Source organism: Anabrus simplex, chromosome 3 (assembly GCF_040414725.1).
Source record: "Anabrus simplex isolate iqAnaSimp1 chromosome 3, ASM4041472v1, whole genome shotgun sequence".
NCBI classification, from domain to species: Eukaryota; Metazoa; Arthropoda; class Insecta; order Orthoptera; family Tettigoniidae; genus Anabrus; species Anabrus simplex.
The window spans coordinates 212,165,904-212,193,346 of NC_090267.1; the positions used below are offsets into that span (position 1 = coordinate 212,165,904).

General features: G+C 42.7%; 1 protein-coding gene across 1 annotated transcript in view; it reads left to right on the top strand.

Annotated features, from left to right (window-relative positions):
• Positions 1 to 21,702, top strand: part of LOC136867162 (uncharacterized) — a 41,579-nt gene extending 19,877 nt beyond the window's left edge. Inside the window, exon 3 of the mRNA XM_067144275.2 lies at positions 21,203 to 21,702. Within this exon, the coding sequence (XP_067000376.2) occupies positions 21,203 to 21,556 (354 nt within the window). The 3' untranslated portion in view covers positions 21,557 to 21,702. The remainder of the gene's footprint in view (positions 1 to 21,202) is intronic.
• Positions 21,703 to 27,443: the final 5,741 nt, after the last annotated feature.

Here is a 27,443-nt window from a genome sequence, read left to right on the forward strand (position 1 = left end):
GCGACCTCGAAAACTATGGTTAGTCATATGTATGCCAAGTTTGGTTGAACTTTCAGGTCATTTTTAACCGTTCAGCTTCGCCGATATCGTTACGTAAAGATATTGCTCCTGCTAAGTACAGTACATTCATTTAGTGATTTGATTTTAGAATTACCCTAGTTGACTGAACTTAGAGACCTGTCAATGTCTGATGATTCACTGGCAGGTAATTCCGGAGACAATAAAGAAAGAATGAAGCAAATAGGTCCAGTAGAACGGCCGGCCGGACTGGACAAAGCTGTTTTTAGTAAACCTTCCTAAGTAGGAGAGGCGGTGGTATGCAATTTCTAATAACTAGATTGCGTTAAAAGAGCCTGGATCAATTCCAAACCTCTCCGCAGTGTTCTTATGGAGTGGGGCATATGACTCTGTTGATGGTGATTCGTCCGTCAGATGGGAACTTAAAGACTTGAGCAGACCCCATGGTGCTATTAGATAAGAGTAGGCTATGTGCCGGCACCGGGTTTCACCTTCTCCCTCCCTACTATCATATATCACGTCATTCATTTTATCTCATTAACTCCTCTTATGAAGTTGGCGTCAGGAAGGGCATCCGGTCGTAAAAACTCGCTACGAAGATTCATCTCCCTTCATACCCGACCCCGTAAAGAAACGGGACAACGGTTGACATACATTGTCATCTTATCTCCTGCAGTACGGTTTCAGAGCATTTCTTGGTTAGCGACCGCATCTGGCTGACGAAAGATTTCAGTACTGGCTGAACCTGAGGTTCACAAATTGCACTCGAGGGAAGTGCATTTTTAAGTGGAAAGTAAGCTATCTGAAAGATACGTAAGTGGAGAAAGTCAGTGGTAGATGCGTAGTCGTCATGTTTTAGTGATCTCATAGCTGCCTCTGTGGATCAGCGGTAGAGTGTCGGCCTCCGGATCCCAAGATAGCGGGTTCAAACCCGGCAGAGGTAGTCGGATTTTTGAAGGGCGGAAAAAAGTCCATTCGACACTCCATGTCGTACGATGTCGGCATGTAAAAGATCTCTGGTGACACATTTGGTGTTTACCCGACAAAATTAATTAAATCTCAGCCACAGACGCCCAAGAGAGTTTCGGTTTACCCGGCCTGTCATCTAGTGGGCCTAGAGTAAAACGGAACGTCGAAATTGACGAGCAGACAGCCAGATGGCGTCAAATTGAAATGTCTGCACACGGTAGCTGAGGCCTTACGATTATTATTATTATTATTATTATTAGTGATCTCATGATTCTGAAGTGTCATTCTAGTTGGTCCTGATTAAAGTAAAATTTGTAGTTAAAATATAACTGTACCCTTTACTCAACACATATTTTGGAAATTCTAGAGTATTATGAACAGTGAGTCTTAGAGATTCCGGGGTTCTTTCAGAAGCGAAAGTGTTTCTTGAAGTATCCAGCTAATGTAACGGTGGAGTACTATCTGATGTCACACGCCTGTGTGGAACCTAGACCTTGGAGGGGAAGGAAGGTAGTAGAGGGGGTAACTAATGCTGTGCTGCTCACTTGATATCTTAACCCACAATAAAGTGTTACAGTTACGAGGAGCCGACGTGAACACTTCCGTAGCAACTAGCGAAGTGAACGTCCTTCTCTCCCACTCACGCTGCAGCATACTCACCCGCATACAAAACTCGTTGTGTGCGTAGGTAAGGTATTTTGCGATCAGATAGAATTTTATCATGAAATTAGCAGAGAGGGAAGTTACGAATTCAGAGTGTCGGCAAAAACGTTCATATAGGGTGTGAAATCCTCTAGCCTTCACTTTCTTTGAACCCACAACAATTTATGGACCTAATGAATTTCATAGACCTAGCGATTCTTGTGCTTAAAAGTTGGAAAGCAGCCTTGACATTCTTGGGAAGGAAGTTGGGTCAACGTGTGTTGACATAAATTTGGGGCATGTTTTTATTCTGGAAAATTCAGGGGAGTTATACATGCGCCATACTTGTCTCTAAACATGGAATTTATTTTCCTTCCCATTGAAAACCGCTGTCTCTATCGAGGAAGTAATTTCGTACATGTAATGCAACAAAGAAAGCCCATATTCTTCTTTCATTATCAGTAGGGTTAGATATACAGCATTTAATCCTCCCCGATTTACCTCTAATGGCTAAACTCTTTGTGGCGAAACTACGTCATCCCTCCGCCACAAGAACCTAGAGGGCAGCAGCTGGATCTCGTCACACTAGGCAACGCCGGTGAAATCGTGTAGACTGCCCGTCTTCTTTATGATTTCCATGGCAGCATTATTGAAACAAGATATAGTAAACAAATACATCGAGTGCCTTTCTACATATTGCCATCTATGGACGGCATTGTAGGAAATGACAATGTAAAGTTCCGTACAGAAAAATAGGCAGTTCTATTCAAAATGTTCTGTTTACTGTAGCTGGCAAGTCAGTGAGTGTAATGAACCCCACATTTGGTGACCCCGACGTGATTATTATAGTATGATACAGTTATCTACATAAAGTCAGTGCTATTCACACGCTAGTTACCGCCGTCGCTATGGAGTAATTACAACAGCAGCTACAGCAATTACAAGAACAAAATCGCCTCCTACAACAGCAATTTCAACAGCAAACGTCGCAATCACCCCCCTCAGAGGTCAGTACTGTAGTGAATCGAGTTGGAATTAAATTACCTGTTTTTCTGGCCAGACAAGCCGGCGCTATGGTTCGCTCAGGCAGAAGCGCAGTTCAATGTATCCGGTATCACACAGGACGCAATAAAATACGCGTACATTGTTTCCCAGCTGGACAGTCGCTATGCCGCGGAAGTGGAAGATATTATTACCAACCCTCCGACGCAAAATGCATACGCGTATCTGCGTACCGAACTCATTCGGCGTCTTTCCCTATCGGAAGAGCAACGCGTTCGTCAATTGCTCATGGAGGAGGAGCTCGGTGACCGAAAGCCATCCCAGTTCTTACGACACCTTAGGTCTCTCGCGGGCAGCGCACAAGTACAAGATAACCTCTTAAGACAGTTATGGATACAGTGACTGCCATCACAAGTACAGGCCATTTTACAAACACAGAGTGAGATGCCGCTAGATAAGGTTGCTGTCTTGGCCGACAAAATTCTTGAGGTTTCACCCGTGTCACTTTCCACAGTTCACACCGTGAGTACACCACCAGTTAGTGCGGTGAGCCAGCTCGCGAAGAGGATAGATGAACTTTCATACCAGATGGCAGCACTGCAACCTTCCTTCCGCGCACGCTCTCGTTCCATGGATCGGCCAAGCAGTCCTAGCAACAGCCGCAGGTCTTTTCCGACAGCCGATGCACATGGTATCTGCTGGTACCATCGCCGCTTCCGCGAAAAGGCACAGAAGTGCGAATCACCTTGTAGCTTCGCGTCAAACTCCAACGGCAACCAGTGACGGCGGTAAATTTCTGATCGATACCGGGTCGGATTTGTGTTGGTTCCCGCATACATTCCTGAAGGGGCGTCGCCATCAGACCAGTTATGAACTCGCAGCTGCCAATAATTCCACAATCCACACATACGGGACTATGCACACGAAACTGAACCTCGGACTCCGACGAGAACTTTCATGGAAATTTGTTGTTGCCGACGTCGCACTTCCCATTATAGGATCAGACTTCCTCGCCTGTTATCATCTTCTGCCAGACTGTCGTAACAAACGCTTGGTCGACGGCATTACAGGCCTATCAGTGAACGTCCAAACTGCTAACTCTCTACAATCCAGTGTGAAGGCTCTCACTATACCGACTACGTTTCATGAAATTTTAAAGGAATTGCCTGACCGCACTCGTCCATCTGGAACCCCGCGAGAAGTACGCCATTCTACGATACATTTCATCCGCACTACACCAGGACCACCTTCTCTTGCCGAGCTCGTCGTCTCGCCCCGGATCGTCTCTAGATTACTAAGAAGGAGTTTGATGCCATGCTTCTGGAAGGTACAGCACGTCGCTCTGAGGGACCTTGATCGTCACCGCTCCATTTGGTACCGAGGAAGGACGAAGGCTGGCGTCCCTGCGGAGATTATCGTGCCTTAAACTCACGGACCGTCCCTGACAAGTATCCACCTCGGCAACTCCATGATTTCAGCCATCAGCTCCGCGGATGCACTATTTTCTCCGTTATCGACCTAGTGAAGGCCTACACCCAGATTCTCGTGAACCCAAGTGACTTTCCAAAGACCGCAATTATAACGCCCTTCGGACTGTTTGAGTTTCCTTTCATGACCTTCGGACTACACAATGCTGGTCAAACCTTTCAAAGATTCATAGAAGAAGTACTATCAGGTCTGGATTTCACGTTTGCGTATGTCGACGACATCTTGGTCTTCTCTGTGTCCTGAAGAATACAGGCGCCACCTGCGAGCTCTCTTCCACCGCCTCTCTGAGTATGGCATCCTCATTAATGCTACCAAGGGTGTCTTAGCATCTCCAAGAGTCACCTTTCTCGGATACGAAGTCTCCGCCGCAGGGACACGACTATTGCCGGAACGCATCACAGCTCTGCAGAATTTTCCTACCGAGCTCGATAGCTGCAGACGCTTAAGTGCGGCCAGTATCCAGTATTCGGGAGATAGTAGGTTCGACCCCCACTGTCGGCAGCCCTGAAGATGGTTTTCCGTGGTTTCCCATTTTCACACCAGGCAAATGCCGGGGCTGTACCTTAATTAAGGCCACGGCCGCTTCCTTCCCAGTCCTAGCCCTTTCCTGTCCCATCGTCGCCATAAGGCCTATCTGTGTCGATGCGACGTAAAGCCAATAAAAAAAAAGAATTTTCCTCTCCTGAAAACTGCACGTGATCTCAGACGTTTCCTGGGAATGATCAATTTCTATCGCCTGTTCCTTCCCTCGGCATCCCAGTACCAGGCTCCACTCCACGCAGCTGTATCCAGTTTACGCGGCTCTCAACAGGTACCCTGGAAACCAGAAATGGAACGCATCTTTGCCGCCTGTAAGGAAAGCCTCGCTCAAGCTACCCTCCTAGCGCATCCCGATCAGCAAGCACCATTGGAATTCTTCACAGATGCATCCAACAGCGCTATTGGAGCTAGCCTCCAGCAATACGTGGACGATGACTGGCAGCCTCTAGCCTTCTTCTCTAGGAAACTGTCTCCGAAGCAAACCGAATGGCCAGCCTACTACCGAGAGTTGCTTGCAGTTTATGAAGCAGTGCAGCACTTGAGATGCATTTTGGAACCCCAGGAGTTCACAATCTATACAGACCACAAGCCCTTGACTTACGCCTTCCAGCAACGTCACGACAAACTCCCACCCATGCAGCTGAACCAGTTATCGTTCATCGCTCAGTTCACAACGGACATTCAGCACATTGAAGGCTCCTCCAACGTAGTCGCAGATGCACTATCTCGCATCAACGGAATTGCCAGTGGGACTTTGGACTTCAGCGCTTTGACACGATCACAGGAAGGGGATGCAGAACTCCTTGATCTGTTGAACCGTGAATCAACACTTCGGTTGGGCAAGTCCGGATACCAGGAACCAACACCACTTTGTTCTGTGACACGTCAACGCGTCGACTCAGACCATTTATCACTGCACCTTTTCGCAGAACAAGCTTTTGACTCTCTTCATGGTCTAAGTCATCCTGGTGCCAGAGCGACCGCCTGTTTAGCATCAGAACGCTTCGTATGGCCCCACATGCAAAGAGACTGTCGTACATGGGCACGAGCCTGCCAGGCATGTCACCGCTCGAAGATCACGCGCCATAACAACGCTCCAATTGGCAAGTTTACCCCAGCGTCTGCTCGCTTCCAGCACGTCCATCTGGATATCATCGGCCCACTCGCTCCTGCTGGAAATTACTGATACTGTCTGACAGCAGTGGATCGATTCACCCGCTGGCCAGAAGTCTGGCCACTGGAACGTATCACAGCCGAAGACGTCGCCGAAGCTTTTGTAGCATGCTGGATCTCTCGTTTTGGATCACCACACCGTATCACGACCGACCAAGGCAGACAGTTTGAATCTCAGTTGTTCCGAAACCTGGGTATTCTCACCGGAACCTCACACTCCCGAACAACCAGCTGGCATCCTTTTGCCAATGGAATGGTTGAACGTTTCCACCGTCAACTCAAGGCAGCCATCATGTGCCATCCTGATATGTCTTGGCTGCAAGCCTTACCAGTTGTCTCACTTGGTATCTGAAGTACGCTTAAAGAAGATCTTGGCGCTTCCTCGGCAGAGCTAGTCTACGGAGAACCAGTTCGAATTCGACTTCGTGCCACGACAGACAACCGCCTTGAGGATACTTCAAGCTTCGTAGTCAGACTCAGCCAACAAATGAGTCGGCTACGTCCTTTGCCAGCATGACGGCATGATCAACATTCTACTCTCATCTTCAGGGATTTGAACACTTGTACTCATGTCTACCTACGTGACGACATGGTCCGCGGCGCGCTACAGCCGCTATACACTGGCCCACATCGAGTGTTAGATCGAAGTGATAGGACACTGACTGTGCAGACAAGAGGCAAGCCTGTCCGCGTCAGCATTGATCGCATAAAACCTGCTTTCCTCCTGGCTGATAACAAACCATTACCTGGACAAAATACCACTCAGGATCATTGCATCAGCCCTGAAAACACTCTCCACAGTGACACAGCCGCAGCATCACCGGCACTTAAAAGTACTTCACTATCCCGCGACTTGGCACTTAGAACTCGCTCCGGCCGAAGAGTTAGGTTCCCGGACTACTTTCAGCCGTGACTACCTCGACTCCATGGGGGGCTAGTGTGGCGAAACTACGTCATCCTCCGCTACAGGAACCTAGAGGGCAGCAACTGTACCTCGTCACACAAGGCAAAGTCGGTGAAATCGTGTAGACTGCCCGTCTTCTTTATGATTTCCATGGCAGCGTTATTGAAACAAGACATAGTAAACAAATAAATCGAGTGCCTTTCTATATATTAACATCTATGGACGGCATTGTAGGAAACGACAATGTAAAGTTCAGTACAGAATAAATAGGCAGTTCTATTCAAAATGTTGTGTTTACTGTAGCTGGCAAGTCAGTGAGTGTAATGTTCCCTACATCTTTAACGCTACTCTGTTTCACTGACTCCTCTCAGATATGAATCCCTTAATATATACACCAACACTTTCTAACTGAATGACTACTTCAGCTATTATTTTGGTCAACACATCACCTGATGCAGAATTTCTTGCATAAGGTAAATCCGGGACAGATGCCGCCCCGGTAGAGATGCCGCATACACTGTAGCTAAAGGTTCCCATCGTTACAGCTAGATGGCAATATGTGTGGTTTTTCAGTTTCTAAGGAAGAACTACTGTCTGCGAGTGTGACGAAATTTGCTCGTATATTACGCTATATAGCCGATATCATGAGGCGAGTACATGTTTCCTCCTGACAAAGTTTTTGCGTGTGTTAATTTATTGTATATTAAGTTGGCTTCAAATGCTTAAATCAGACGTTTTTAGTACAGTAGACGTCAGAAACATAACTGTAGTTGAGAGTAAGCTAATTTTGGGCCATGATAGCCTTGAGGTATGAAAACAGGAGGGTGCGGCGTCTCTCCCTGATAGTTGGCCTTCGGGCTGAGCAGCGGTCGCTGTGCAGGCCAGAGCCATTTCAAGGGTGTTAAGTGCCGTGGGGTTTTATATAATACAGTTAAGAATCCATTGCACATGCACATTTATAGTAAATCGAAATTAAAATATGATTTTAATGTTGTAAATTATCAGATAGATTTTTTCCATTGAATGATTATATTATGTGGATATAATTGTCTTGTAGTACGTTCTAGTGTTCGGTTATATTAAAGTTGAAGAAAATGGCTTAAATTTGATTTTGTCATTAATTATTTTACTCGCGGCATCTCTCCCGAGCAAAGTCGGCATCTATACCGGGATCCAGGGAGAGACGCCGCAGATGCAACAATTCCTTTGTTCACTCCTTTCTCCCATTTACTTTCAATTGCCAATATTTTGTTCATCCCTGATCAAATGTACATGTTTTCAAATTATGCTCGATGAATTTGCAACAATTTTTAAAGTAAATATACCGAGATATAACAAAAGACATAAAAAGTGCGGCAACTCTCCCGGAATTACCTTATACGGCCATAGATTGGATCCAGTTGCGTAACAATGGCACAAACATGATCATTACAGCATGATTTGTTAATGCCTTTGCTGGCGAGACGTATAGGTTATAGTGCACTATGTCTTATGGTATGGGCTAGAACAAATTTTTTACTTTCTCAGTCTCGTGCTTGATTGTAACAACATGAAAGTGACTGCGGTATTAGTGGTACTAGTAATACCATTCCTTCTACAGCCAGTCCATGTTATGACTACTGCGAAAATGTCGCTCATAGGGTCGTTTGGTGCATGCATTCACAAATTACGCAATAAATTGCGAGAGCAAAACATGTGAAATGTGCATCGTTAAGGAAACCGACACAAGGTTTACTTCCCTGCATGCAAAATGTGAGACCTGGTCCAGAAAACTACCTGTTTTAACAAGATAATTGCCAAGCATTTCTTACGGTATCAAACACTTAACAATCTGCAGCATCCAGTGCTACGTGAAGTGTTAAAAAGTAGGCCTATGCTAAACTTCCTGTTCCTGATGAGTCGACACTGCTGAGTACTAGTTACCAAAACTTTACTCTGAGAGAGTACACAGAATTCGTGATGAAATTGGCAACAACGGAGTATGGATTAGAATGGATGAACTGATTGACACTACCGGCCATTTCATAGCCAACGTCATAATCGGTGCGTTAAAATGCGATCCATCAATTTTTACCGACAACAGTTCCTCCTGAGGTAAAATTTTTAATGTTGCTGTGGTCTGATGGCATTCGATATGAGAAAGTGCATCTATTAATAACAGACACTGTATCTTGCATGGCTAAAGCATTCCATATGTTGAAAGGTCTGTATAGCAGACTTGTTTAACGTATGGTATGCACTGTGTAGCTGAATCGGTAAGGAGTCTTTTTTTCCAAATGTGAACAGAGTGATAGAGCCGTGAAGAAAGTGTTCACTACAGCACTCAGACGTGTGAGTTTTTTCAAACAGTGTACCACTAATCTGGCGCTACTTCCGCAACCAGTGTGCACCAGGTGGGGTACTTGGCTGGATGTTTCGTGCTATTATGTTGACAATTTTGAGCTTAGAACACCAGACCTCGAAAAACTAAACGAATTTTATTCTGTGTGCATAAGTGATTTTTAGAAGCTATCTGTGTGGACGGAATTCATGAAGACTTGTAATACATCAAATCTAACTTTGTTTTCTTAAGTTCCACAATCATGAAACTTAAAAAGAAAAACGCACCACTTTTACCAGCTCTGCAGGACATTCTTCAAGTCTGTGAGAAGCTTGATAATTCTCCCGGGGAGACCGGGAAATAATTTTTGACGAAATGAAGGAACGTCTTATCAAAGAATCCGGGGTGCAGTAAGCTTATGCAAATAAGTACGCGTCCTTAGTGGAAACGTAGATCTGGAGCCCAACGAACAAGAATAAATTTTCTCTGTCAGACATTGTGTGTTTTAAATATGAAACAGTAACGATATCTGATGTGGAGATAGCTTTTCGGGACACAGAACTGTTTTAGCTGAAAATAGGCAGAGCGCGCGTTTCGAAAACTTGAAAATGCTGCTAGTTGTGCATTGAAATGCTAAAGCTTAGAAAGAATCTTCGTCCTGTGTAATGTATTTTTCGTTTGCGTTTGGAATTACAAAGAGTGTGTACTCTTATTCTTCTTGTGTGTACATGTATTTTAGACACAAGCACAGTGTTTCACTAGGCCTTATAAGCAGTTTCGTGTATGGCACAGACCAGCGTATATGCAGTGTTTTTATTTTGCATTATTTTGTTCTAGATATTGACAATCAGCTGGAGGAATTTCTAGTCCGTTCTTTGCGCATGTATCACCACTTGGATTTTAAGAAACGAGATTTCCACTTCCGGAGGTGCATGTGGTCCTGAGGTTCACTCAGTCTACACCAAAAATGAGTACCAGGTTAATTCCTGGGGGCAAAGGCGGCCGAGCGTAGAGCTAACAACTCTACCCCATCACGAGCCGAGGTTTCTAATTGCGGAAGCCTTTACCTTCCACCCCTCCAAGGGCCTTCTTGGCCTGTACGGAGATTGCTTTGCTTTGCTTTTTCTTTTTTCTGCTGCATATTTATGTGTGTTTAAGTTCTTCGTATCTTTCACGTATATTTCCTGCATAAATGTAAATTGTTGATAAATACTAAACAGCGAGTATTCGTGCATCTGGGGGATATTCGCGGATAAAGATGTTGCTATGTTCAACTGTCTATCTCGGCGCGTTTGCGTAGGCGGACCGGGGGTGAAATTTAATTTATTATTTAGGCCGATCGAACATAATATTTAGGTACTCTAGTAGCAGTATAGGACAAAACAAGCAGTGCTATGAAAGATTTTCTTCCTCTTCAGGATTACAGTAACTTCGAAAACAGCACATACATTACGGTACATGCTTCCGTATCGAGCACCCGCAGTAAGTATTGTAGGATTCGGAAACTGCGGCAAATGCCGGCCTATAAAGCGGGATCTATGTCCGACGGAACATTTTACTGTAGACTGGGTTATTCAAGTTAAACACTTTATTTTCCGAGCCCTAATGATGCGCTATAAAGCAGGAAAGGTGTGCTCGGTACACGGTATTTTTACAAGGAATATGAATGGATACGTGGAAGTCCGTCGCTTTTCACGTTTTCACGAGATTTAGACACGTAAATAATGATGTCCGATTATAATAAAATGTTTTCTTATTATAAATCATTTCAGCTTTAGTTTTATGTTTACCCATAAGCTTTGATTATCTGTTTTTATATCTACGCTTGGAAACCAATAGTGCAGCTGTGCTGACTGGGTTCGTTTAACCTAAAGGGCGGATTTGGACACGTTCTTCAAGAAATACGGTCTTGAAAAGCTGAAAAACAGTAAGATTTGTGCAAAATATTTTCAGCCATTAAATTTAAGAAATCCTAGTTCAATCAGCAAGGGAAGAAGCATTTTTATTGTTGAATTTCAGTCGACATAATGTCCACCTCCAAAGCTGAATGGTTAGCGTGCTGGCCTTTGGCCACAGGGGTGCCGGGTTCGATTCCCGGCAGGGTCGGGAATTTTAACCTAAATTGGTTAATTTCGCTGGCACGGGGGCTGGGTGTATGTGTCGTCTTCATCATCATTTCATCCTCATCACGACGCGCAGGTCGCCAACGGGAGTCAAATCAAAAGACCTGCATCTGGCTAGCCCAACTTCTCCTCGGACACTCCCGGCACTATAAGCCATACGCTGTTTCATTTCATTTCAGTCCACATAATGTCATTTACGATGTTTATCTTACCAATATGGTATTTATTTATTTATTTATTTATTTATTTATTTATTTATTTATTTATTTATTTATTTATTTATTTATTTATTGATTTATTTATTTGCCTTGTTAAGCTTGTCATAGTTAAGGCTACGAATACTTCTCTTACACTGAACAAAGGTTAGCAATATAAACCGGTTTGGGTCATGTAGCTGTGAATTTACATTCAGGAGATCGTGAGTTCGATCCCCACTATCGGCAGAGTTTAAGATTGTTTTCCTTGGCTTCTCGTGTTCACACCAGACTGTATCTTCATTAAGGCTATGGTCGCTTCCTTCCCAGTCCTAGCCCTGTCTTATCCCATCGTCGCCATAAGACCAGACGTGTCTGTGTCATTGCGGAGTAAAATCCATAGCAAAAACTTATAGCCTACAATTTACAGTTACTGGGAAATATTAAAACAAACAAACAAACTATGCAATAATTACAACTGTATTAGAAATTTGAATATACTTCCACTAATAATCACAATAATACATAGGCCTACATATATCTTTATTGTAGACTGTTATGCCCTTCAGCGTCCAGTCTGTAAGCCTCTGTGAATTTACTAAACACTTCCACAATCCTCTTTCTAATTGGTTCTGTGGCCTCATTTAGTTCCATGCTTTTCATCTTTAAATCATTAGAAACGGAATCCAACCATCATCGCTTTGATCTTCCTCTACTTCTCTTACCCTATATGATCGAGTCCATTATTCTCCTAGGTAACCTATCCTACTCCATTCCCTTCACATGATCCCACCACCGAAGTCGGTTTATGCGTACCGCTTCATTCATCGAGTTCATTCCTAACTCAGCTTTTATTTTATTTTTTCCGAGTACCCTCTTGCTATTGTTCCCATCTACTTGTACCAGCGATTACTTTCCTTACTATAATTGTTACCGAGTTTTTGTGGTAGTTAAGCATGAAAGAAGGTGCTGGGTGGTGAATAGGTCTCAAGCTACTAAAGAGAAATTAAATTTTAAAATTTAACAAGGTTATATTTTCTTTTCAAAATTAGGTAACAACAAATAGAACAGGTACTTAGTAGCCGAAATACAACTTGAAATGTACAATTACAGGGATTAAAGAATTTGGGCTTCGAGCCCTGAAAACACAATTCTTGAGCAACTAGCTCAACTTTACGATATACCAATTTTAACAAAAGGGGCAGAAGACCCCACTCAAACCCTGGAGCCCTTGCTCCAAATTACACAGCAAAGCCTCCTCGAGGCATACAACTCTCAGTTTTAGAAAAGAGCCACTCGCTCTTAAAGTTAAGCCTCTCCCAGGCCACACCCAACTCAACTTTCAAGTTGTCCTCAAAGGACATATACACAGGGGTAAAATACCCAACCTACTGAGGTCTATTAGGTGAGAAAAGATTAATACATGACCTCTAAAATACAACTTGAGAGGAGGCGAACTTGCACTCCTAATACACTTTGCTTTTAAAACCTAATCTGGCTCTGGGCCACTAACGCAAGGGCTAATCCCATACTACAGAGGTGACTTAGAGAAGAACACTTTACATTACATAAACGAAGAAAAGTTTGAGAAAATAAGTTCACCTCAAAACAAATGTGAGTGGGAGCTCGAGAGGGTTAGCACTCTCTATCCCAATATGTAACTTTACAAGAAAAAGAAGAAAAGAGTAGTTACATTTTAGGAAAAGGTTACATGATGGAAAACGCTTCGAACCCGCCGCGAGAGTTAAACTGCCGACCTAGCAAGAAAAGAAGATATTAATAGGCCATTACCTGGTAGTAGATCGCTGCCGAGGAAAGAGGCGCTTCCCGCCTCCTGCTATGTACTTAATACACTGAAAGATGGAACAGAAGTGGCCCGGAGACCCCAAAATCAGCAGTTTATATCCTCTCGCGGAAGATTCTAGGCGTTAGGGGAAATAAAACACCCTCCCACAAAATCTTTATTGGTTCGGGAAAAGAAACCCCTACATAGAGGAAAAAGAAACACATTATTGGTGGAAAATTAATTAAAGAAATTCGGGATTGGCTAGATCCAAACTAAGGGGAAAAAGAGGGGTATACAGCCAACTTAAACAATAACAGAAAGAAATTTAACAAGAAACAAACTTTTGAAATAAAAATTTCTCCAACAAAATAGTTCTTTGATTTCGCACTAGGTTGCACTATTGTAATTCTTCAGTAGTGTCCTCTAGAAGAGAAAGTTCCCACTTCTTACTTCAAGCGAAACAAAAACACATCAAAAGTGACACAGTTCAAAAACTCAAAATTTTCCACGTGGTGACATCTTCTGAGAAAGTAGAGAATTAATAGAATAGATAAAGTTCAACCTTCCTCCAGAAGAGGAGTTTCAACTGGCGCAACTTTTAAATAAACAGAGTAGAGGTGTACCGCCCGGTACAGACCTCCCCCCCCAAAAGTTCCTCCAAGGGGTAACACAGAAGAACATAAGCTTTGTTTCCAAAATAAGGTCCAAGTTTTGATGTTGATATTAAGATTAATTGCGGAAGCATTTATAAGATTTTAGTAATTTGGTTGGTTGCAATTTCAAAATTTTGTTGTTGCCGGTGCAGTAAAGTTTTTATGTTTGTAGAATTTGTATTTCTGAAGATAAACTTTTAATACTTAAAGGTGAAGAAAAATTTTGCAATGTCCACCAAATATTGTTGTTAAATTCCCAAATGTAATTATTGCTTATGGTGACTGTCCATGTAGTTGATGTAGATTGAGTCGGATGGCCAGACCGGCCGTTGCAGCTTGCGTCCAACGGAGGCCGCTCGGACCCCTCAAGTACCCTGAGATACCGCTCGCCCGCACTATGAGGGGAGCAGAGATGTTGAAGTACGCCGCGCCCGCGGTGAACAGATACAGGCTGCGGGCATGTAGCAGGTCGTGCGCCGCACATCAGCCTTGGCCGGGAGGTGAGCTCCGGCTCGCCGTGCACATGTCGTCCTCGCTGGAGAGGAGGGGGCCCATCCCCCTCCCCAGTCGCTGCACGGCGCTGCGCGGCTGCGGGGGCGCTGAAACATTAAAGCTAGGCGGCAGAATTGTGTTGGACAATTATTTTCTTTGAGGGTACAGGCTTGTAGAGAGAGTGAGAGGCCAGCGGCGTGCAGATATTCATGGTATTCATTAAGCCACTGTGTAGAGTGGAGCAGGAGACGGGAGCGTGGTAATGGCCGTGGCAAGAACAGGATGGCAGTTTAACGGGTCGGGGCAGGTTTTACATAAGGCTTACATCTAAAACCAAAATATTACAGAAGGGGCAGAATGCCTTAAAAGTGAAACTCAAAAAAAATATAACCTTCATATCCTTTCAAAATAATATGGAGCAAGTTAACACAGAAATTACACCGGTTTCACCTGGGACAGGTGAACTCTAAATATCCTCTCGGTGGCTGGATTACTTAGCAATAAGGTAACCGGCGTAAGAAAATCGAGAATGATACAAGGCCCATGAAATCTGGGGGCAAGCTTGCCCGCGGGAACAAAATTTTTGACCATAACCTGGTCACCTACCTTCAAAGTGGTGGGTCTCCGTCCACGATCATACCTTTCCCTAACCTTTTCATGAGACACTTTAAGATTAGCTTTAGCCTTCTTCCAAAGATCTTTAATGTTGTCCGGATCTATTGTCTCGGGCAGAATGTCATTCAGAGACCAGAGGTTAGAGAGCGGCGTGTTGGGAACGAACTTAAACATCAAAGAAGCTGGAGTAAATTTGTGAGATTCATGAACCGCCGAATTCAAAGCAAAAGCTAACCAATGCAGGGACGTGTCCCACCTAGAATGATCTTCATGATGATAGGCAATAAGTGCGGACCTGAGATTGCGGTTAACCCGTTCAGCCAGAGATGGTTGAGGGTAATAAGCAGATGTAGTTACATGAGAGATGGACAAGTCAAAACAGAATTTACGAAACAGATTTGATGTAAAAGCTTTAGCATTATCAGATACAATGTATTGGCACGGACCAAAAGAAGCAAAAATAGAATTTAGGCAAGTAATGGTGGACTGAGCGGTAGCCAGCTTAGTCGGAAATAACCAGGAAAATCTTGTAAAACCATCTACACACACAAAGATGAACTTGTTGGCATTACCCTTTGACTGGGGGAAGGGTCCCACATAATCGATATACAGGCGTTCCATGGGGCGCGACGCTTGATGAGAAGACAAAAGGCCTACTTTAGTGGACATGGTGGGTTTACTGATCAAACAAGATTTACAAGCTTTTACAAGTTCTCGAATTTCACCGTCCATACCTTTCCATATGAACATTTCACGAATCTTTTCACGAGTTTTAAAGATTCCAAGATGCCCCCCCAATGGGGTCTCATGATAGTATTTGAAGATCATAGGTACAAGAACCGCTGGAACAACAACTTTCATCAACTTATCATGCCTCGAAGGGCAACATAGAACACCATTCCTCAGAACATAAGGGACAACATGTTCCCCAGAAGAAAGGGTTTCCATTATAGGAGCCAGCGTCGGATCTTCACGTTGGTATTTCTCAATATCCCTAAAAAGCATGGGAGCACCTGTTAAGATGGCATTAACACCAGATAGTATGGACTCGGAAGGTGATGAACTATCGACCGGTTCGCGGGTCTCGACGTCGTTATGAAACATACGGCTGAGTCCATCAGCAACAACATTTTCGGTACCTCTGATATGTCGTACATCAAATTGGAAGGCAGAAATACGGATGGCCCAACGGGCTATACGACCAGTACGACGCGGCCTACCTAAGACCCAGCTTAAGGCTTGATTATCTGTCTCCAGGTCGAATTTGACATGTTCCAGATAGAGACGGAACTTTTCTAAGGCGAATAAGACTGCCAACCCTTCGAGCTCATAGATGGAATACTTGGCTTCTTGAACCGATAGAGTCCTAGATGCATAGGCGATGGGACGCCTCCCTAGTTCAGTCTCTTGAAGAAGGACTGCAGCTACAGCTGACGACGACGCGTCCGTTTGGACGATGAATTTCTTCGAGAAATCAGGCATAGCAAGTACAGGGGCATTACAGAGAGCTAATTTAAGATCTTCGAAAGCGGCTTGTTGAGAAGGTCCCCACTCGAATTTGATGCCTTTCCTACGAAGAAGGTTTAAGGGCGCCGCTCTATTAGCGAAGTTAGGAATAAACTTCCTGAAGAAATTCACCATACCAATGAATCTAGCGATACCTTTGATGTCCTTAGGAGGTTTAAAATCACGGATGGCCTGTGTTCTAGAATGATCGACTGCTACACCATCAGGTGACACAATATGCCCTAGGAATGACATAGAGGGCTTAGCAAAGGCAACCTTGGACAACTTAACAGTTAACCCAGCCTTACGAAGGCGATTGAGAACTTCTCGCAAATGATCTAGATGTTCTTCAAAGGTTTCGGAAAATACGACGACATCATCCAAGTAGTGATATAAGTACTCAAATTTGATGTCGGAAAAGACCCTATCTAGTAGCCTAGTGAGCACAGCTGCCCCCGTGGGGAGCCCGAAAGGCACGCGGTTGTATTCATATAAATTCCAGTCCGTGGCAAACGCTGTAAGATGTTTAGACTCTTCGGCAAGGGGAATTTGATTATAGGCCTGATTCAAGTCCAAGATGGTGAAGAACTTGGCCTTACGAAACCATGAAAAGCAAGAATGAAGGTCGGGAAGGGGCACAGATTGCAACACCACCTTCCGATTGAGAGCCCTGTAATCAATGACAGGCCTGAAGCCTCCTTGGGGTTTCGGGACTAGAAAAATAGGCGAAGAATACGCTGACTTAGAGGGCCTAATAATACCATCCTTCAACATCTGATCGATGATTTCTTTCAGAGCCTTCATTTTAGGTGGAGATAGCCTATACGGTGGAAAACGGACAGGAATTGAATCCGTGACCTCAATTTTGTATTCAATAAGGTCAGTAACACCAAGAGTATCAGAGAACACCTCGGGAAACGACTGACACAGTTTCCGAATACTATCAGCCTGCTCCTCAGGTAGATGTCTAAGGTCTAACAACATCTCATCCTGGGTAGGCGAAATAGAGGAACATGATACAGAATTACACTTTAACAAGGGAATTCTACAATTGGACGCAAATTTGAATATGCACGACCTACTCTGGAGATCGAGCACAAGACCAGTGTGAGAAATGAAGTCCGCTCCCAATATGATGGGGCAAGACAAACGCTTGGCCACAAACAATTTGATCTTCCATGTAAACTTAAAAACCCGAATTTTGACATGTATGGAACCTAGAATTTCTAATGGAGATGAATTAGCCGAAACATATTGAACAGGAGAAGAGACATAGTCAGGGAGTTTACAAACAGATTTCAATTTAGAATACCAATCAGCCGAAATAATGGAACAAACACTGCCTGAATCTAAGAGAGCTGTTATAGGCTCGTTATTTAACTCAATCTTAAGAAAAGGAACAGGTGCGGGGGTATCCGCCGCAATCCTAAGACACTCTTTAGGGCATTCAAAAGATGAATTTGAAGGCTGGTCGTTCTCTGCATTTACAACCTGTTTACTAGGGGCTAAGTCTCGGGAAGATGGATTAGTCGGCTCAGCCGACGCCACTAGTCACTTTTTATTATTGGAATAGCTGGAATTTGCACCAGAAGTTGAGCAGGAGGGGGTGCTATTTGAGTTTGGGCAATTCTTGGCGATATGTGAGAAGGCCCCACACTTAAAACAGCCTTGTGATGACCCTACTCCATTCCTTGTCCCACTTGACTTGATCAGAGGACACTTATTCCGCAGATGGTCAGGCGACCCACAAGCATAACATTTACGGGGATTGACTGGTCGGCGAGGTGGAGGCTGAGTGTTACTAAAGGAAGGCGGGGGTTCTTTCGCCACACGCAAGGAATCGGCATACCTAACTCCTTCCGCAGAGACGGCTAATGCTTCCAGTTCAGAGAAGGTTTGCGGGCACGCCGCGAAACACAAATATGACCTGTAGGGTGGTGAAATCCCTTCAACAATAGCTTGCACGATCTGATCCTCAGGGAAGTGGAGAGCAAACACCCTAGTATAAAACTTAATATCTTGGATGAAGTCTGCCAGGTTTTCATCCAAGCGCTGTACCCGATAATAGTATTTCTGAATAAGGGAGGACCTGGCCCTAGCCGGGATGAAGTTAGCTAGCAAATGGGCGTGGAAATCCTCAATAGAAGATTGCTCGGCAATGGCTCTAACTATTTTGTCAGATAGAACACCAATAGCATAAGGATAGATAATTTGCAAAATTTGACATGGGGAAAGAGAAAACACAAGGGCATGATCCTGAAACTCCACTAGAAATCTTAAAAATGAAATTACGTCACTGGTGGTGTTGACGGAAAACTTAGAGATACCTCTAAGCAACATTGCCAATGGATGAGGCAAGCTGCTGAACCCAGGTGTCATAGTCGTTAAAGGTTTCAAGGGCAAGGAAGTTAATTCAGAGCGGATGTTACTCAATGACGCACGGCGTTCAGATTCGTTGTTCGATGGGGCAGAGATAGTTTGAGCAGCAACGGTTATCCTATTGACTTCTCCCTGAGGAGGCTCTTCCTCGTTACCTACATTCACCGTGGCGGGTTGATCAGTTTTGGGAGGAGCTTCGCCGGTTAGCAATTGAGTGACCTTATTAGACAATTCAGAAATAGTTTCAAGGAGCGTATTAGCTTGCTTCCTCTGAACGTCATTCACCTTTAGAGACAATAGATCATTAACTCTATTTGCAAAGTGATACAGCCTGCCTTGCACACGCTTAATTTGATTAGGAGATGGATCGTTTTCATCAAAAAAGCTGACTACCGATGCTAGCCCAGTAATATTCTCGACAATCGTGGAAAGAGAGTCGTCAATTTCTTTCTCTCCCAAATTGGGGATGGAAATGGGCAAATCAAGGGACTCTCTAAGCTTGTTAGTGTCTATTGCAACCGTGCCTCCAGATTGAACGTTTCTGATAGTTAACTCATATATCAACTCCTCTTTGCGCAAGTAGTTAAGGAGGAGAACATCGCGAGGGCCGGGCATGATGACAGAACAATTTTGAAAAACTCAAAAAATTCCAGCAACTGAGAAAATTGTTAGAGTTCGAATCAAAGCAATGTTTAGCCGTCAAAAGGGGCTAAATTGAGACCCAATCAACCACGCTCTGCTACCACTTGTTACCGAGTTTTTGTGGTAGTTAAGCATGAAAGAAGGTGCTGGGTGGTGAATAGGTCTCAAGCTACTAAAGAGAAATTAAATTTTAATATTTAACAAGGTTATATTTTCTTTTCAAAATTAGGTAACAACAAATAGAACAGGTACTTAGTAGCCGAAATACAACTTGAAATGTACAATTACAGGGATTAAAGAATTTGGGCTTCGAGCCCTGAAAACACAATTCTTGAGCAACTAGCTCAACTTTACGATATACCAATTTTAACAAAAGGGGCAGAAGACCCCACTCAAACCCTGGAGCCCTTGCTCCAAATTACACAGCAAAGCCTCCTCGAGGCATACAACTCTCAGTTTTAGAAAAGAGCCACTCGCTCTTAAAGTTAAGCCTCTCCCAGGCCACACCCAACTCAACTTTCAAGTTGTCCTCAAAGGACATATACACAGGGGTAAAATACCCAACCTACTGAGGTCTATTAGGTGAGAAAAGATTAATACATGACCTCTAAAATACAACTTGAGAGGAGGCGAACTTGCACTCCTAATACACTTTGCTTTTAAAACCTAATCTGGCTCTGGGCCACTAACGCAAGGGCTAATCCCATACTACAGAGGTGACTTAGAGAAGAACACTTTACATTACATAAACGAAGAAAAGTTTGAGAAAATAAGTTCACCTCAAAACAAATGTGAGTGGGAGCTCGAGAGGGTTAGCACTCTCTATCCCAATATGTAACTTTACAAGAAAAAGAAGAAAAGAGTAGTTACATTTTAGGAAAAGGTTACATGATGGAAAACGCTTCGAACCCGCCGCGAGAGTTAAACTGCCGACCTAGCAAGAAAAGAAGATATTAATAGGCCATTACCTGGTAGTAGATCGCTGCCGAGGAAAGAGGCGCTTCCCGCCTCCTGCTATGTACTTAATACACTGAAAGATGGAACAGAAGTGGCCCGGAGACCCCAAAATCAGCAGTTTATATCCTCTCGCGGAAGATTCTAGGCGTTAGGGGAAATAAAACACCCTCCCACAAAATCTTTATTGGTTCGGGAAAAGAAACCCCTACATAGAGGAAAAAGAAACACATTATTGGTGGAAAATTAATTAAAGAAATTCGGGATTGGCTAGATCCAAACTAAGGGGAAAAAGAGGGGTATACAGCCAACTTAAACAATAACAGAAAGAAATTTAACAAGAAACAAACTTTTGAAATAAAAATTTCTCCAACAAAATAGTTCTTTGATTTCGCACTAGGTTGCACTATTGTAATTCTTCAGTAGTGTCCTCTAGAAGAGAAAGTTCCCACTTCTTACTTCAAGCGAAACAAAAACACATCAAAAGTGACACAGTTCAAAAACTCAAAATTTTCCACGTGGTGACATCTTCTGAGAAAGTAGAGAATTAATAGAATAGATAAAGTTCAACCTTCCTCCAGAAGAGGAGTTTCAACTGGCGCAACTTTTAAATAAACAGAGTAGAGGTGTACCGCCCGGTACAATAATGTCTGATACTTGTAAATTATGAATGGGATATTCAATAAATTCAACTGCTAAAGTATTATCATAATGTTTGGAATTTTCTCACTATGTTTCATACTTCATAAATCTAGAAATTGGAATTCGTAAAACATTATTTTTACCTGTTTTCTTGTTTTAGAAGTTGCCAACAAAAAGGAAGAACCCTTCTCTTGAGGAAGAAGCTAGGAAGGCTTTGAAGATGGTAGAATCGCGTGTAAATGTCAAGGAAGATGGTATTGAAGTTTTTTCAAGATTTGTTGCATCTGAATTAAGAAACATTAAAGATCAAAGGATTCTTCAGAACACGAAGTGGAAGATTCAACATGCTATTATGGAGGGAATACAAGCCTATTTTGATATAAGTACACCATCACAGTCACAAATTTCAACATTACCATTCGTATCATCACCATCAGCAACGGAAATGAGAGACATAACGCAAAAGGAGAGTGCCGATAATGTTGCAGTGGCAGACAGAAATGCCATTCCGTAATTGTTATGAGGTTGTTCAAGACATGTCTTTGTACTGACTATTTTCTTTCTTTAAAAAAAAAAAAAAGTATATTAGTATCTAGTGGCGGCCGGTTCGGAGGTCTGCACGCAGGTACTTACAGTACTACACAATGAAAAGACTTTCTCTTACCAACGTATTCCATTAACAAGGGGGCATTCCCTACTCGTCACCACCGATTTCGCTCAAATTTATATAACATGCAGGGCTTGGCTAGAAATGAAAGTACCCAAAGTGGGAACTCCAGATGGCCAAGCGTATAGAAAATAAAAGTAATAATGTTGACGCGGCTCTCGCACCGTATAAGCCACTTACGTCAGTGCGCACGCCGAGCAGGTGTTGGCGTAGCGGTAAGTACTTGGACTAGTAATTCGATGGTCGTGGGTGCGACTCCCCGTGTGAAAAATATTTTTTCAATTTTTATATTATTCATTTATTTTCATTTATTTTATTTATTTGTATGCAAAAGGCATATAGGACGTCATTTTTTTTATGAGCGCATAATTTTAAAAAATTTGGAGTTGCGAACTTTCCCAACGTGTTCAAACAGAAATTATTCTTTTTTTTTACCTCCTTTATTGTCTTATCTCCCCTCATTGGGAAATGTGCCATAAACGTGAATAGCCGTTTCACAACAAGATTCGTTTTCACGTGACAAGTGAAGGTTGCTCCTGGCGGTTGTACACAAACAATAGATTCTTGGCCCAGGTAGGAAAAAGTCTGACAATTAAATCCCATTTTTTTTTACCCTTTCTATGCCTTTTGCGTATAAATAAATTAAATAAAATGAATTATTCACCTCTTTGCTTAATTGGAAAATGAATAATATAAAAGATGACAGAAAAAAACAGTCTCCACAGACGGAGTTGAACCCACGACCATCGAATTACCAGTCCGAGCTCTTACCGCTACGCCAACAACTGCTCGGCATGTGCACTAACGTTAGTGGCTTATACCGTGCGAGAGCCGCGTCAACATTATTATTTTTATTTTTTATATGCTTGGCCATCTGGAGTTCCCACTTCGGTTACTTTCATTTCTAGCCAAACCCTGCATATTCTATAAATTTGAGCGAAATCGGTGGTGACGAGTAGGGAATGCCCCATTGTAAGAAACTGGTCAATGTATTTACAGTGAGTCAAAGTGAAACTCATACACCCATGTAACTTGTATGTGTTTATGAATAGAAATGTGGACAATAATTTATGTTCGCATTTTATATGTGGAACAATAAAGGTATGTCTTGAATTATTAAGTCATCATAGGCTAGTTACCGTATCCCTTAACTTAGCAAGATATAACAGATTTTGTCTATATGCTGCTGGGGCACGTCAAAATGAAACTCATACAGTCCTATAAGATCGCAGAACAAATGCTCTATGTTTGTGTTTCTACACCACATTCAGTTTGTTGTGGAGAGTTGTGAAGTACAGACACGTTCCGGTGCTACTGTGGGGCGTCAAAGAGGACAATCTTCGAAAGAAGAAGAAAGAACTGATGATTTTTCACCACAAAAGAGGAAAATCACTTCGAGAAATTGGTAAACTTGTAAACAGGAGATATGCAACAGTACAGTGCGTTATAAATATATATAAAAGTACACGGATCATTGAAAATAAAGACAAAGTGAGTGGGAGAAACATTTTCAACCTCAGGGAGGAATGTTGGATAGTAAGACAAGTGAAGAAAAATCCATCGATTAGTGCTCCGAGACTGGCAATGATGGCTGAGGAACATAACAACAAGAGAGCACATCCAAAAACTATTCGACTTATCCTAAGGAATAGGCATGGGCGAATAGCTAGGAAAAAAACATTTGTTAGCAAGATTAATAGGAAGAAAAGGTTGAGTTTCGTTAAGGAGTGTATAGTAAAAGATTTTGACTTCTGAAAGGCCGTTATTTTTGCAGATGAAAGCAAATACAATCTCTTCGGATCAGATGGAAAGTTTAATGTCTGGAGGAAACCAAATGATTAGTTGAAACCTAGCAATCTACGTCCAAGAGTCGAACATGGTGGAGGAAGTGTAACTGTCTGGGGGCGCATGTCAGCTAGTGGACCAGGAGAGTTGACTTTTATTGATGGGACCATAGATCAACATGTGTATCTAAATATACTGAAAGAACATTTACGATCTAGTGATCAAAAACTTGGATTACTTGATCGATTTAAGTATTACGAAGACAACAACCCGAAGCACAAAGCTCATAAAGCACGGATGTGGCAGCTGTATAATTGCCGAATGGTATTCGAGACATCTCCACACTCACCAGACTTAAATGTGATAGAAAATCTATGGCATTACTTGGAAAAAGCGTTAAGAAAACACCAGATTTCGAGCAAAGATGGTCTGAAAATGGCGCTATGTGAAGAATGGAAGAAAATAGATCCATCTTATTGCGAAAAGTTGGTACAGTCTATGCCTAACCGTGTAAGAGCCGTGAAAAGTGCTAAAAGTCAACAAAGTATTGACTGTTAAAACATATTGTGTTATTAGAAATCGCTCAGGAACTCCTTGAAGGTGCATGAGTTTTACTTTGACCTGTTTCATGCCTGTTTAAGAATAATGTATTAATTTTCTTTGTAAGTATAAGAAATAGGAGTTCATTTAATTTGTACCTTGGTAGAGAAATGTGTATTTGTTAAACCAGAACCAAGACTAAAATAAAGTAATAGTTATATTTTTCTGTTGACTCCAAATAAAGAAGCTTTCCTCTAGTGTATGAGTTTCATTTTGACTCACTGTAGCTTTAACACAATTGTTACCCCATTAGAAGCCCTCCCAGTCTTCTGGCGAGCAGTTGTTACTGTTATTATAATTATTATTTAAATGGCTCTTGATTTTTCAATAAATAAATAATTTTATTTATAATTATGGATTGATTTTGTTTCGTTTGCAAGTGACTTAACGTCGCGGCCGTGGCCTAATTAAGATACATCCTTAGCATTTGTCTGGTGTGAAAATGGGAAACCGCGGAAAATCACATTCAGGACTGCCGATAGTGGGGATAGAATCCACCATCTTCTGAATGCAAAATCACAGTTTCGTGAGCAAATCGCATAGCCAACTCACTCGGTCGTTGTGACTTTAGACCAGGGCAGCTCAAACTCTCTTGTTCGGAGGGCCAATAGTTATGAAAAGGGCAGGTCGTGTGCCACAGACTAGTATAACTTTACCGAGCTCGATAGCTGCAATCGCTTAAATGCGGCTAGTATCCAGTATTCGGAGATAGTGGGTTCGAACCCCACTGTCGGCAGCCCAGAAGATGGTTTTCCGTGGTTTACCAATTTCACACCAGGAAAATGCTGGGGCTGTACCTTAATTAACGCCACGGCCGCTTCCTTCCTATCCCTAGCCCCTTCCTGTCCCATCGTCGCCATAAGACCTATCTGTGTCGGTACGACGCAAAGTAACTTGTAAAAGCATACCTTATTATTATCATTATTTCTTATTATTTTGCTATTTGTTTTACGTCACACCGACACAGATAGGACTTATGGCGACGATCGGATTGGAAAGGCCTAGGAATGGGAAGGAAGCGGCCGTGGCCTTAATTAAGGTACAGCCCCAGCATTTGCCTGGTGTGAAAATGGGAAACCACGGAAAATCATCTTCAGGGCTGCCGACAGTGGGGCTCGAACCCACTATCTCCCGGATGCAAGCTCACAGCTGCGCGCCCCTAACCCCACGGCCAACTTGCCCGGTGTCATTATTATTATTATTATTATTATTATTATTATTATTATTATTATTATTATATAACCTCTCTGTTAATAAAGATATAAAAACTTCGAATGTTGTTTTCTTTACTCTTAGTGGTTAGTGATATTATAGGCTACTAACTAATCCGACTTTCTAAATTAAGTAACAACTTGCATGCACTGAGAAGCGTGGAACTGGTTTTTTGAAGATAACAATGTACTGAAGTCTGGTTTATGTTCAGTGGTGCTGAGTAGTATCTCCTCTTGTAGATGACCATCATTCAGCGTCGATCTCAATCTTGATTTCTGGATCTTCAACTAGGAGAATGTTTGTTCACATAAGTTATATTAAGTTGAAGAAAACATAGTGATCAATCGCCGTGCTTCTTTCTTCAGAGCTGGATACTTTTCTTCTGGCAACAACTTATAAAACTTAAGAAGATCATTAGGATAAAATACCCTCTTCATTGTGTCATCGCATTGCAAGTCCAGTATTTCTAACTGTAGTTCATCAGATGCTTCCTCAGCTGTGGTGAAGAAAACAAAGAAATTTGATGAATCCATTTGTACAAAATCAGGAAATCTGGACGCAAATTGACCTTCATTGCCCTGAATTGCTTCTACGAAAGAATCATTCTTGAAAGGTATGTACCGGGCAAGTTGGCCGTGTAGTTAGGGGCGTGCAGCTGTGAACTTTCATCCGGGAGATAGTGCGTTCGAACCCCACTGTCGACAGCCCTGAAGATGGTTTTCCGTAGTTTCCCATTTTCACATCAGGCAAATGCTGAGGCTGCTCCTTAATTAAGGCCACGACCGCTTCCTTCGCACTCCTAGGCCATTCCTATCCTATCGTCGCCATAAGACCTATCTGTGTCGGTGCGACGTAAGGAAATTTTTTAAAAATCCAAAAATAAAGAAAGTTATATCAGGGTATCGGTTTTATAGGTCATTCACTGTTGGAAAATGTATCCGGTTTATGGCAGAGTTTTGTTTCCTCAATAATTTCAGTTGATATGATTTGACTGCACAGTAGGCAACATTGATTATAACTTATCTTCTTCCTACCACACTGTATTCAAAGTGTTTAAATGTTTTGTCATATCGACAAGGAATGCTAGGCAGGGTAGCCAATCGGGGTCACTTAACGAATCACATGGCTTTCTTTTTTCTTCAAGAACTTGCCGGATATCCTGTCGAAGTGCAAAATATCGTGCTAATGAATATCCGCGCCTCAGCCATTCTGCTTCCACATGATAAATTACGTCATCATATTCACTGTTTAGTTCATCCAAGGACGTTTTAAACTTCGGAGTGTCAAGGCACTACTTCGAATGACATTGATTACTTTTGTCCTGTATAACTCCAGAGAGATTTAACGCCTTTGCACAAAGTACTTCTTAGTGTATAATGCAATGAAGTTTGCACACCGTGCTCCCCAAAGGTACTACTTTTTTATTTACTTTTTTTTGCTAGGGGCTTTACGTCGCACCGACACAGATAGGTCTTATGGCGACGATGGGACAGGAAAGGCCTAGGAGTTGGAAGGAAGCGGCCGTGGCCTTAATTAAGGTACAGCCCCAGCATTTGCCTGGTGTGAAAATGGGAAACCACGGAAAACCATTTTCAGGGCTGCCGATAGTGGGATTCGAACCTACTATCTCCCGGATGCAAGCTCACAGCCGCGCGCCTCTACGCGCACGGCCAACTCGCCCGGTTTTTTTATTTACTAGTTCCGCCATTCCTGACATACACGGTGCACCATCTGTAGTTACAATGCAGAGTCCACTCAAGTCCGACACTGTCAACACATTTTACTTCCTTCTCAAATAAGTCAGTCCCTCTTCTAATACCATGCAAGCTTCTAACTCCTATAAGCTCTTCAGTTATAGCGAAATCAATATTCACACTTTTAACCAACAATAAAAGTTGAGCAGTACCGCACATATCAGTGCTCTCATCAAATGCAATGGAAAAATATTCAAACTCTGCCTTTTTTAATAAGCTGCTGCCGAACACTTGCCGCTAATTCTTCTACGCGTCTGCCAACAGTTTATCTCGAGAGAGATATTGAATTAAAAATATCAGTTTTATCAGAACAATATGTTTCCGCAATAGCTTTCCGTGCTCCACAAACAGCTTTGAAATCTCATAACTTACTTTAGTGACAT